Source organism: Camelina sativa, chromosome 14 (assembly GCF_000633955.1).
Source record: "Camelina sativa cultivar DH55 chromosome 14, Cs, whole genome shotgun sequence".
Classification (NCBI taxonomy): Eukaryota; Viridiplantae; Streptophyta; class Magnoliopsida; order Brassicales; family Brassicaceae; genus Camelina; species Camelina sativa.
In genome coordinates this window covers 11,725,071-11,737,293 of record NC_025698.1, presented here as the reverse complement: position 1 = coordinate 11,737,293, position 12,223 = coordinate 11,725,071, and the positions used below count along the sequence as shown (strand labels likewise).

General features: G+C 36.3%; 3 protein-coding genes across 3 annotated transcripts; 2 read left to right on the top strand and 1 right to left on the bottom strand.

The window, feature by feature from the left end:
* On the top strand, window positions 210-3,110 carry LOC104741054 (CRS2-associated factor 2, chloroplastic). Its single transcript, XM_010461824.2, has 6 exons — window positions 210-913; window positions 1,013-1,140; window positions 1,413-1,638; window positions 1,787-1,914; window positions 2,273-2,417; window positions 2,565-3,110. Exons 1-6 carry the CDS (start codon window positions 241-243, stop codon window positions 2,957-2,959), a joined length of 1,695 nt encoding a protein of 564 aa, XP_010460126.1. The 5' UTR covers window positions 210-240; the 3' UTR covers window positions 2,960-3,110.
* On the top strand, window positions 4,845-6,313 carry LOC104741053 (F-box/kelch-repeat protein At1g23390-like). Its single transcript, XM_010461823.2, has one exon. It carries the CDS (start codon window positions 4,994-4,996, stop codon window positions 6,173-6,175), a length of 1,182 nt encoding a protein of 393 aa, XP_010460125.1. The 5' UTR covers window positions 4,845-4,993; the 3' UTR covers window positions 6,176-6,313.
* LOC104743486 lies at window positions 9,012-10,535 on the bottom strand. Its single transcript, XM_010464559.1, has 2 exons — window positions 9,349-10,535; window positions 9,012-9,267 (listed from the first exon to the last, which is right to left on the bottom strand). The coding sequence occupies exons 1-2, from the start codon at window positions 10,533-10,535 to the stop codon at window positions 9,012-9,014; spliced, it is 1,443 nt and encodes a 480-aa protein (XP_010462861.1).

The window sequence follows — 12,223 nt, the reverse complement described above, 5'->3', positions numbered from 1 at the left end:
TTTTTTTTTTTTTTTTTGCGGTTTCTGCTCGGAGGAAGACGATGAAAGCTTTTAGCAAATGGCTTTTATATGGCTCACCCAACTTCGAAATTTAGGGTTTCGAGTAAATATATGGGCCTCAGGCCCAATTTAAGATATGAGCCCATAATTATTAAAACGGTGTCGTCTTTCGTTGATTAATGTCATTTAAAATTGATTTTTTTTTTTTTTCTTCTGGGTTTGATTCGTTATCTATCATCAATGGCGATTGTATCATCACTACGAGACATCAACCTCTTCTCTTCACTACCTTCGACGGCGGATTCTTCATCATCGGGAACATTCCGGCCACCTCCTCCTCCGATACCGGTTCCCAAATACGCACCGTCTCGTCGAGATCGTAATCCGAAAACGAACCATCAAACCGATACACAGCCGAAGAAACAGCCACAATCGAATCCAGCTCTAAAGCTTCCGCATCACCGAACCAGATACTACAAACCGGTTAAAGAAGGAGTTATCTCCTCAGACGGCGACCGTACAATCGTAATCGGAGATTCCGGCGTCTCCTACCAGCTTCCCGGTGCTCCGTTCGAGTTTCAGTTCAGTTACTCGGAGACTCCGAAGGTTAAACCGGTTGGGATACGCGAACCGGCGTTTATGCCGTTCGCGCCTCCGACGATGCCGAGACCATGGACTGGGAAAGCGCCGTTGAAGAAATCGAAGAAGAAGATTCCGTTGTTCGATTCGTTCAACCCACCGCCGGCGGGGAAACCTGGGGTTAAGTATGTTGAAATGCCTGGGCCGTTGCCGTTTGGGAGGTATCCTAAAGAAGGGATGAATAGAGATGAGATTTTAGGAGAGCCGTTGAAGAGATGGGAGAAAGGGATGTTGATTAAGCCTCATATGCATGATAATCGTCAGGTTAATTTGGGTGAGTGTTGTTTTTATTTTTTTTTGAATTTTAGGAGTTTTGGAGATTTCAAGTATTTTACTTATTTGGATTTGATTGATTTGTGTGTGTTTGTTATAGGAAGAGATGGATTTACACATAATATGTTGGAATTGATACATTCTCATTGGAAGAGACGACGTGTTTGTAAAGTTCGATGTAAAGGAGTTCCTACTGTTGATATGAATAACGTGTGTCGTGTTCTTGAGGTATCTGTTTACGATTCTTGATTGATGTGTTTTTTGGTAATTGTTAGTTTCTTGATTAGCATTTTTTTGTAGAGCTAGAACCTTTGTTTAAGTGGAGACTAGAACTAGAAAGATTTGGGTTGTTTGATATCTTATTCCAAGTTTTATCTTTTGATAGTTGATGTTTTGTGACCTGAGAAAGTATGTTTACTTCGTATAGTTGAAATAGTGATGGACCGGCTCGTCTAGTTTTTTTAAACTTCCCAGTCTCGTTTTCTGTTGCTCTTATCTAGGAAAAGACAGGAGGAGAGATTATTCACAGAGTCGGAGGTGTGGTGTACCTTTTCAGGGGTAGAAATTACAACTACCGCACACGTCCACAGTATCCGTTGATGTTGTGGAAGCCAGCAGCTCCTGTTTATCCAAAGCTTATTCAAGAAGTTCCTGAAGGATTGACTAAAGAAGAAGCTCATGAGTTCAGGGTGAAGGGAAAGTCTCTTAGGCCCATATGCAAGTTGTGTAAGTATATCTTACCGTCAAAGCAGTTCGGCTTTTTGCTCTTTTGTTACTTTGGGCATTTATTAAAGTCAATTGGCTCGTAGTGTGTAAGAAGAGGTAAGACACTTGGTTATATACTTACTATTATTGTCTCTGTTTTGCATTGCAGCTAAAAATGGAGTCTACGTGTCGCTGGTCAAAGATGTTAGAGATGCCTTCGAACTGAGTTCCTTGGTGAAAATTGATTGCCCAGGACTTGAACCTAGCGATTATAAGAAGATAGGCGCTAAGCTTAAGGTCTATGAATCCTTCAGGTTTTTCTTTTTTTTTGCACCTATACTTTGCACAGCTCTGCATCTTCACTGGAATCACTTTTGGACGATCTCAAATGTCGAAATTCGAAGCATTTTAATTATAAACAGTTTGAAAATTATTTTTCACTTAGCTTAGGAATTCTATAGTTTCATAACCTTCGAGCGCTGCTTGTCAGGAAGACAAAAGTTCCTTATACTCTTATTTGCCATGCTGATCAATTTCTCTCCGGCTTCATGTTCTATCTCATAATTTTGGTTTTCATATTTGGTTGCCACTTGCCAAGGCTTCATCATCCAACATTTCTCTATATATCTGAAAAAGGTTTATCTTCGTTTACCAGGAGTTAGTTCCTTGCGTGCTTCTGTCTTTCGATGATGAGCAAATACTCATGTGGAGAGGACGAGAGTGGAAGTCGCGATTTCTGGACAATCCTTTAATTCCAAACCTTTCTGAGACCAACAAAGCGAATGAACTTGATCCCTCAGGTATTAAATTCTTGAGAACTCATAAACCTCATACGTGTTTACAATTTTCAATCATCGTACTATCTGGAGAAAACAACAACCTTTGTCCAAAAGCTATTTCCAAAAAAATGCTTCTCATAGACCTTTCATCTGTTATTTCCTTTTTAGACAAACCCAGTAAAGAAGAAACTGTGTCTGATCCAAAGACAGTGATCTCAAGCCCCAAAATGATCTCTCTCTGGAAACGGGCGTTGGAATCATCCAAGGCAGTGATTCTTGAAGAGCTTAACCTAGGTCCGGACGATCTATTGAAGAAGGTGGAAGAGATAGAAGGCACTTCACTGGCTGCAGAACACACTTTCACAGCTATGGTCTTGACGAATAGTGATGGTGCAGCCGAGGATTACGTGGAAGACAAGGATCGGTCCGAAGAGTATTATAGTGACATAGACGATGACTTTGACGACGAGGGTTCCGATGATGAATCGCTTGATCCGGTGGGTCCAGTGGGATCTTTGCCCGTCGACAAGATAGTTAGGAAGCTGAGGGAAAGACTAAAATAGAGCCAATAGTGTTACTATGTAATTTCATCTTTGTTTTGTGTAAATGTTGTAAACATACTCCAAACCTCAAGTGTCAAACGAAGTGCTTATAGACTAGATTAGGAGCACGGGTTGAAATTTCTTTTATTTATATTATAGTTTTTATATAAAATATAATTTATGTGATTGTTTTTAGAAGTTGTTGTAAATAAAAGTTAAGAACTGAGTTGAAATTTAGGATTCGGGTTAAAAGTGATTGTTTTTAAAAGTAGTTGTGAATAATATTAATTTTTGAGATTTTGTTGCCTATATATGGTTACTTAAATATTCAGTGAAGATTTATTTTATTTTTTTGGAATATAATTCATTTATTTCTTCAGATTTAAAACAAGTATATACATTACATACTAGATTTTAATATGTGGTACACCACAGAACAAATTTTTTTGTAATTAAAAAACAAAAATATAAGTTGCATTTGTTTGTTAGATTAAAATTAAAATTGTATAATTGTATTTTGATTTCTAATTTTATGATTTAACTCACGGTATACCGTATAATAACTTTTTTTTTTTTGCATAGTCATAATTTCATCGATTTAATTAGATATGTCCAGTATTTTAATATTGATAGTCTATAATGTGTAGATCAAGACCCATTATGACAATAAACTTTTGAGTAATTACTTGATTCTTTTATATAGATTTTAACCCGCTATTATGTTTTTTTTCAGGTTTTCTATAACTCAAAAAAATTATGTTGGATAAAATATAAAATTATATATTTTTTAGTTTTATATTATATCATTGAGATATTTGTTATTCTATTTGCTTTGAGTATATAAAAATTATAGTTTTCATTTAGAATTTGCCTTAAGTATATAAAAATTATAATTTTCATTTGGAATTCTATTCGCTTTAAGTATAGACAAATTATAATTTTTAATTAATAAATTTGAAATCGATTTATGTAGAATATTGGATTGTTTATTTTTTTTAGAAGAAAACTGAGATATTTTAATTCTAAAAGAAGACAGAAAAAGTATTTTAGAGATAGTTTATAAATATATTGTTAAATGTAAAGATTGTGTAAGTATAAACCGAAATTGGTTTAGGAAATAGAAATCAATTTAGTAGAGATATTTTAGGACAATAATTGATTTTCAGATTTTTGTATATTATGAAGATAATCGAATTTGATTTCCATATTTTACTTGTTATTTTTTTTTGTGCAATTTTTTAGGGATCAATTATGTAAATAAGTTGAATTTCAAGGTAGAATACAAAATGTACTTGATAAATGTATATATAGATATAGATTTACATAATTAACACACACACAAAAACATACACTACATAGTAATCAAGCATTGTTAGTGTCTCTAGCTAGTATCGCAAATGACCATTGATTTGGAACCCCTTCTGAGCACCAGTGACGTGCTTACCCTTTATAAAAAAGGGCACTTGCCCACAGCCACATTTTATACGTTTGATTTTTAGGCCACATTATTAAAAATATTTTGTTGATTTAGTAGGTTTAGGATGTTTTGCATATGTATTTTGTTTGAAATATTCATGTCATTATATACATTGAGACCCTTAATTTTGTATTGCCGCTCATTTATTCTCTTATGGTTATATTTAGGTTAGTTAAAAATTGTGATTTAACTAAATTAATTAGGCCACATTTTTTTTTCGCCCAAAGCCCCAAAGTACCTAGGCACGGCACTGCTGAGCACAATTGGTATTAAGATGAGTTACTGATCGGTTAAACTCATTGATTACCGCGGGGGGACAACAGAGAGAGGTCATATAGTAAGTAGCTGTGCGTTGTTGGTCGAATTGGTGGATTGATAAGATTTACCCGTTTGGATAAAACTCAAAACAGTAATAATACGGTTTGATGTTATGTATAAAAACTGTAAATGTGATTTCTATTTACACAGCATAATATAGTAGTAAGACATGAAAAACTAGAACCACGTGCACTACTAATTCTCTAGATAAAGACTTTTTTCCCCCTCATTTATAGCTTCTTCTTCTGCATTAGCCACAAATGGAGAATAAGAAGGAAAATGGTGAAGAAGAAGAAGAAGGTTCCATTGAAGGAGACGTACTCGAATCGATCCTCTCTTATCTACCACTCCTCGACCTCGACTCCGCTTCCCAAGTCTCCAAATCATGGAACCGTGCCGTCTTCTTCTCCCTCCGCCGTTTTAAAACATTGCCGTGGTTGCTCATCTACACTCAGAAGACTTATCCGCCGTACACCATGTCGACGACGGCGATGGCTTACGATCCCAAGTCTGATTCATGGATCGAGCTCAACTCCACGTCATCATCGTCATCACCATCATCTCCCGTCGAACACGTGTCCGTCGCTCGTTCGTCTCACTCCACGTTGCTCTACGCTTTGTCTCCGGCGGGGTTTTCCTTCTCGACCGACGCGTTTCATCTGACTTGGCGACACGTGGCACCGCCGAGAGTTTGGAGGATTGATCCGATCGTGGCTGTAGTCGGACGGAGCCTGATCGTAGCCGGCGGCGTTTGCGATTTCGAGGAGGATAGGTTCGCCGTGGAGCTCTTCCACGACGGCGCGTGGGAGAGATGCGAGTCGATGCCGGATGCTCTCTACGCATCCGCGTCGGCCACGTGGCTTTCCGTAGCGGCGAGTTCGGAGAAGATGTACGTGACGGAGAAGAGTTCAGGCGTCGCGTTTAGCTTCGATCCGGAAACCAGATCGTGGACGAGGCTTCTCGATCTCTGTCCCGGCGGGTGTGGATTGTACTCTCGTTCGATTGGATTCTCCGGCGAGAGTCTAATCATGGCTGGGATCACCGGAGACGAAGATAATCCGACGGGAATCGAGCTTTGGGAAGTTATAGTTTCCGACGAGTCGCCGATGGATTCGAGATTCGAATCGATTGGATCTATGCCTGAGGCGTGTTTGGATAAACTCAGAGGAGCTGATTCTGACTGGCCGTTAACGTCGTTAGCGTTTAACGCGGTTGGAGATATGGTTTATATACACGATGCGGCGGAGAACGGCGGAGAGATTGTGGCGGCGGAGATTGGAGAAGGAGGGAAGCTTTGTGAGTGGAGAACTCTGCCAAACGCAAACGCTATTTGGAATAATAAAAGTCACGCGGCGGAGAGAGTTATCGTTGCGTGTTCAAACGTTGGTTTTAGCGATTTGAAATTTGCGTTTAAGAATAATTTGAGTTTCTCGACAGCGTAGTAGGACTAGGATGTCGAATAATCTCGTGTCAGTTTAAAAAGTCAAAAAGTTTCATTGTTCATTGTATTATTTTATCTATAATCGAATAAATGTAATGTGAAATCGCGAATTAGAAAATGTGATTTATTATATCTTTAATAGTTTTGAGAAGTCGGGTTACGTGGAAGCTATTTAGCTATTTTTAGAAGTTCTTTTTTGTTAGGTGAAGAAGAGTTGTTGCTTGTCCGATTACGTACGCTTTAGGTGAGTGTGACATGTTCACCACACTTGAAGCTTAAGGTAAGATAAGTAAATTACATGAAGAACCTGAGCTTATTGCACATCAACGACTTTATTCTTTTACAGTTTCTTACAGACAATACCAATTTAAACATTTACCAATTATTGAAAGAAATAATTGTTGGAAACCAACTATTTCAACTTTATATATTTTGAATTAAAGAATCAAAATACAAGACGTAGCTCATACTAGTACTTGAGATAAAAACGCTTTGGTAGCTAGGCATAGTGAAACCTTCAGCCGCCGTTCCATGACTTGTCGATTGCTGGCTCAAAACCGTAGAGAGCGACCATTAACTTTCTTTGTTGGTGGTGGACTATAGTACTAGCTAGGCATAGTGAAAGCTTCCTGTTCACCTAGAAGCTCCCGAGGAAGCTCGAGCTCCCTATTTGGAAATGGAATTGCCAATTACAGCCTTATCCTTATCAGTTTGATACATAAATGGGTAGAGAGAATGTGTTTGTCTCTCTCTTTCTTGGCTATAAATAAATAGCAATTATATTTACCCTTAACCTATATTGCATGGAAACGGAAACGGAAACGCGGAAACAAAACGTTTCAGAAACGGAAAACGGGTTTTTTTGAAAAATAGGTAATGGAAACGTATAGGAAACGTATATATATATATATGTAGATATACAATATATATATAATATATATATAATAAATCCCTAAACATAAAAATTATAATAATAAAAAATTCTGAAACAACACAAATTCAAAACATAAATGTTAAATAGTTTAATTAAAAACTGTAAAAAAAAACTAAAACGTTCAAAATCAATTTTTTTGACCATCATCGCCATTCTCATTTTCATTGGTTTCACCAAACAAAACTGCCTCTAAATCAGGTTCGTCGAGAGAAAGATCTTCAGACTCAAGTCTCCCTAGATTAGACCCATCTAGTGAATCAAATTGATCACCTCCAAGATCCCACATTTGATTAGGACCATTTTTATAAGCAGAATTTTTCCTTGATAAAAGACGAAGATTGTGTGGACATATACCAAATCTTCTGCTCTTTGTGGAGCAAGCTTGTTTCTTGTTGCAGAATGTATAAACTTGTAAGTACTCCAATTCCTTTCGCAACATGAGGATGATGAAGGCTGTCCAAGTAACTTAAAAGCTAAGGCTTGAAGCTTTGGTGCTAAAGCTCAATGAACTGCCCACCATTTTAGAGGTTCTAGGATGAATCTATCATGCATTGCATCAACAGTACCAAAGTCTTCCAAGCATAATGAAAAATTGGAATATTCAACATTAACTTCTCTTCTTTCATCTGGATCTGTAAAATACCTCATGATGCAATTTTTTCTTTCTCTAGTAACCTCTAAATCTTGATGTGGAGATTTTCTATTGGTTTCTTCTCCAAGCCACTCTGAACTATAATATCTGTATGCAAAAATATACCAAAAGGTTATTGTTTATGTAAATGTAAGAAAACAAAATCTAGTAAAAGTATGATAAAGTTATAAACTTACTTCGGATTCAGAGAATGTGCCATTCAATGGAGAGGAGTATTGCTCTTATTCCAACGAGAGATCAAAACAGAATTCACAGCATTCCAGAATACAGATTCTTCGTCAAGTTTTTTTCTTTATTTTCTAAAGATAGCCTTCTTCACATTCTGAATCATATTGTCTCACCACTCATCTACTAAATGAAGAGAAGGCTTATCAGTATCAACAACTCTAATCACACTATATATGGGCAAAGTGAAAGATAAAGCATATTCAAGCCCATCCCAAAACATTNTCTAAATCAGGTTCGTCGAGAGAAAGATCTTCAGACTCAAGTCTCCCTAGATTAGACCCATCTAGTGAATCAAATTGATCACCTCCAAGATCCCACATTTGATTAGGACCATTTTTATAAGCAGAATTTTTCCTTGATAAAAGACGAAGATTGTGTGGACATATACCAAATCTTCTGCTCTTTGTGGAGCAAGCTTGTTTCTTGTTGCAGAATGTATAAACTTGTAAGTACTCCAATTCCTTTCGCAACATGAGGATGATGAAGGCTGTCCAAGTAACTTAAAAGCTAAGGCTTGAAGCTTTGGTGCTAAAGCTCAATGAACTGCCCACCATTTTAGAGGTTCTAGGATGAATCTATCATGCATTGCATCAACAGTACCAAAGTCTTCCAAGCATAATGAAAAATTGGAATATTCAACATTAACTTCTCTTCTTTCATCTGGATCTGTAAAATACCTCATGATGCAATTTTTTCTTTCTCTAGTAACCTCTAAATCTTGATGTGGAGATTTTCTATTGGTTTCTTCTCCAAGCCACTCTGAACTATAATATCTGTATGCAAAAATATACCAAAAGGTTATTGTTTATGTAAATGTAAGAAAACAAAATCTAGTAAAAGTATGATAAAGTTATAAACTTACTTCGGATTCAGAGAATGTGCCATTCAATGGAGAGGAGTATTGCTCTTATTCCAACGAGAGATCAAAACAGAATTCACAGCATTCCAGAATACAGATTCTTCGTCAAGTTTTTTTCTTTATTTTCTAAAGATAGCCTTCTTCACATTCTGAATCATATTGTCTCACCACTCATCTACTAAATGAAGAGAAGGCTTATCAGTATCAACAACTCTAATCACACTATATATGGGCAAAGTGAAAGATAAAGCATATTCAAGCCCATCCCAAAACATTTCATCTAATATCTTTTGTTTCACCGCATATGCTTTAGTTACATTATCTTCTTTATAATCATCCCACTTAGTACTGATCACCATTTGTTGCAACCCAATTTTTATTTTCTTGAACCTTTTGAATATCACAACCGTGGAGGCAAATCTGTTAAAATTAATAAAATACAATAGTGTTATATTTGATATAAACAAAACATAAGTAATAGTTAACAAAAGAGAAATAAACCTGGTAGAAGCTATTGTAAGGAGTTTAAGATCACAATGTTCTGTAAACATCACAAGCCTCATTCCATGGTTCATAATGAAGTTCTTAATCCAATTCACATCCTCACTTAGAGACTTGATCCAAGAACAAGAATCATATACACCTTCGTCTGTACTTGTGTTTAATAATGGTGAACATATGTTCTTCAAAGCAAGGTTCAAAGTATGTACCACACATGGGGTCCAGAAGATGGTAGGATACTTGGCTGAAATAAGTGAACCAGCCTTTACACAATTGGCAGCATTATCAGTAACTACTTGGATAACACTTTCATGTCCAACCTCCTTTATGCAGTCTATGATCAACTCTGCAATCATCTCACCTGTTTTTGTTTCACCGTGGGTATTAATCGCCCTTAACATCATTGGACCACTCTCATTTGCAGCAAGCAAGTTAAATATTGGTCTTCGTTGTGGATCCGACCAACCGTCGCTACATATACTAACTCCTTTCTGTTTCCATGAATTCTTTAAAGGCTGTAAGTGCAGTTCAAGGTTCTTCTTTTCTTTTTGGAGAAGTCCAGTCCTCAATGCTTCATACCCAGGGGGAACATATCCTGGAATGTTTGATGCTCGCTTATATGAATTTTGGTAGTGAGGATTTCTTGCAAGGTTAAAAGATAAACCACCTGTGTAATACATTCTAGCAACCTCGCCATCACATTGCTCCCTTTCCTCATTCTTAAATGCCTTTGCCAAAGGTGAATCCATTGTCTTTCTCCTCTTCGGATCAAGCTCATTTGCAATTGGAACAATATAACTCATATCATAATCAAGAGAAGAGTGAGACGCGTTCCTTGTTGATGACGGCAACAGAACTGTTTTAGGAGCTGCACGTTGTATTCTTTTTTTGCACTCATCAACTAACTTTCTCATGTTAGCTCTTTGTTGAGAAGTAACCTTCAAACACTCTTTAATTCCTTTTGCTCCATCTTTCAACAAATGAGTTGTGGCTCTCCAATTAGAACCAGAATATTTTGTACTGCAAAATTTGCATTCAAATCTCCATGATCCTCCTCCAACCATCTTCTCAATTTTATTCACATAAATCCACAAAGGCGCCTTATCATCAATGTTAGATAGATCATCAATATTGATTTCTTCTCCGCCATCATGTAGAGGGTCAGGTGGTGTATTAGATGTGCTCATATTACTGGAAATTAAGAAAATAAATTCTCTGAGAACTCATAGGTAGAACCCGTCAAACTACACTATAATTGGACAAAAAAAAGAAGCAATTAATAATCTCCAATTCAAAGGAGGAGAAGATCAAAGACTCCAAAAAGTCAAAACTCAAAACTCAAAACTCAAAACTATCTTCTTATATCTACGAGACCACGACTTCAACAATCAACATATAAATTAATTATTTCATTGACCTTAGTTGAGGAAGAGAAAAGCATACCTTTGCGGTGGCGTCGTCTCTTCTACGGTTATAGCTTTTGCTTTTTTAGGGTTCGACTAGTTATGACTTATGAATTCTTATAAATTATATTCTTTATTTATTAAATTTCAAAATTAGAAAAAAGAGTTTCCTTCGCATTTCCAAAACGGAAACGGAGTTTCCAACGTGTTTCCAAAACAAAAATGGAGTTTCCATCGTGTTTCCAAACTGGGATTTTTAGGAAACGTGTTTTTGTGACTTGTTTCCGAGTTTTCACGAGTTTCCGTTTTCAAAACGTTTCGGAAACGGGAAACGCACTTCAAAAAGAGTTTCCATGCAACATAGCCCTTAACTGTTTTGACGGTGGAATAGAGATAACTTTGACCTCCAACATAATTACGTCAATGTCATTCGATTATCATGGATATGGAATTATGGATCCAACATAAATGGACTTATGTGGTCCTTAATATCTTGTTCTTGTATGTATTGTGAAAGCTCTAGGCAACGGCTAAAATCTGAATTGAGAGTTGTTGATCAATCATTTATGACAATATCGATGTTAATTTAACTCTCAATTATTAATTTTGTACTAACAGTAAGACTTAGTTTTCATTTTGTTGAAAATAAGTGGAGCACATCAAACCAATCAATGGATATATGATGATCAGATGATGATACACTTATACTCTTAAAAGTTTAAACTTAGCTTTCAAAAGCATAGCTACGTTACTACAACACCAAAGTCAAAGTGATATACCTTAACAGGCTTACAAGGTCGGCCCACTAAATGTTAGATATGTTAACCCATAATTAATTGGAAATTTGGAATGAATTGGTTCAATGTATCATCTACAATAAGCCAATATTTATTGCCTAAATGAGTTGATTCGTTTTCCGCAAGCTTTATTTTTGCATAAGGTTGAGATTGTAAACATTTGACATTATAAATCGTAAACTACGTTTTATACAGAATGAGGCACAAAAGCTACCACGTGGTTGCAGCCTTGTTCGATCGAGATTTGTGTAATACAGGTAGTTTAGTTATGACTTATGACCACCAAAGCAGCGTCATGCATGCACATCTAAGCATTGTTCGTTAGAAAACTAAAGTTCAAATCTTTCATTTTATATTTTTGGATGCAGCGTATAACCTTCGTTGACTAAAAAAAGAGAAGATACTGATCACAAAATGTTAGAAATTAAAAGTTACTGATCATTGCACCTTCTTTGTTTTCTTTAATTATGCGCTATGCATACGTTATGTTTTATTTCATCCAAAACAATTAGCTTGCACCTAAAATCAGATCTCGATTATCATATATCACGATAATATAGAGTTGTGTTTGAATTAATAAATATTTTTAATAAATGGTAATAAACGAGAAAATGGATACCATTACAAACATTTAAACGATCACATGAGGTGTTGAAAACAAGCATGTATCTTCTT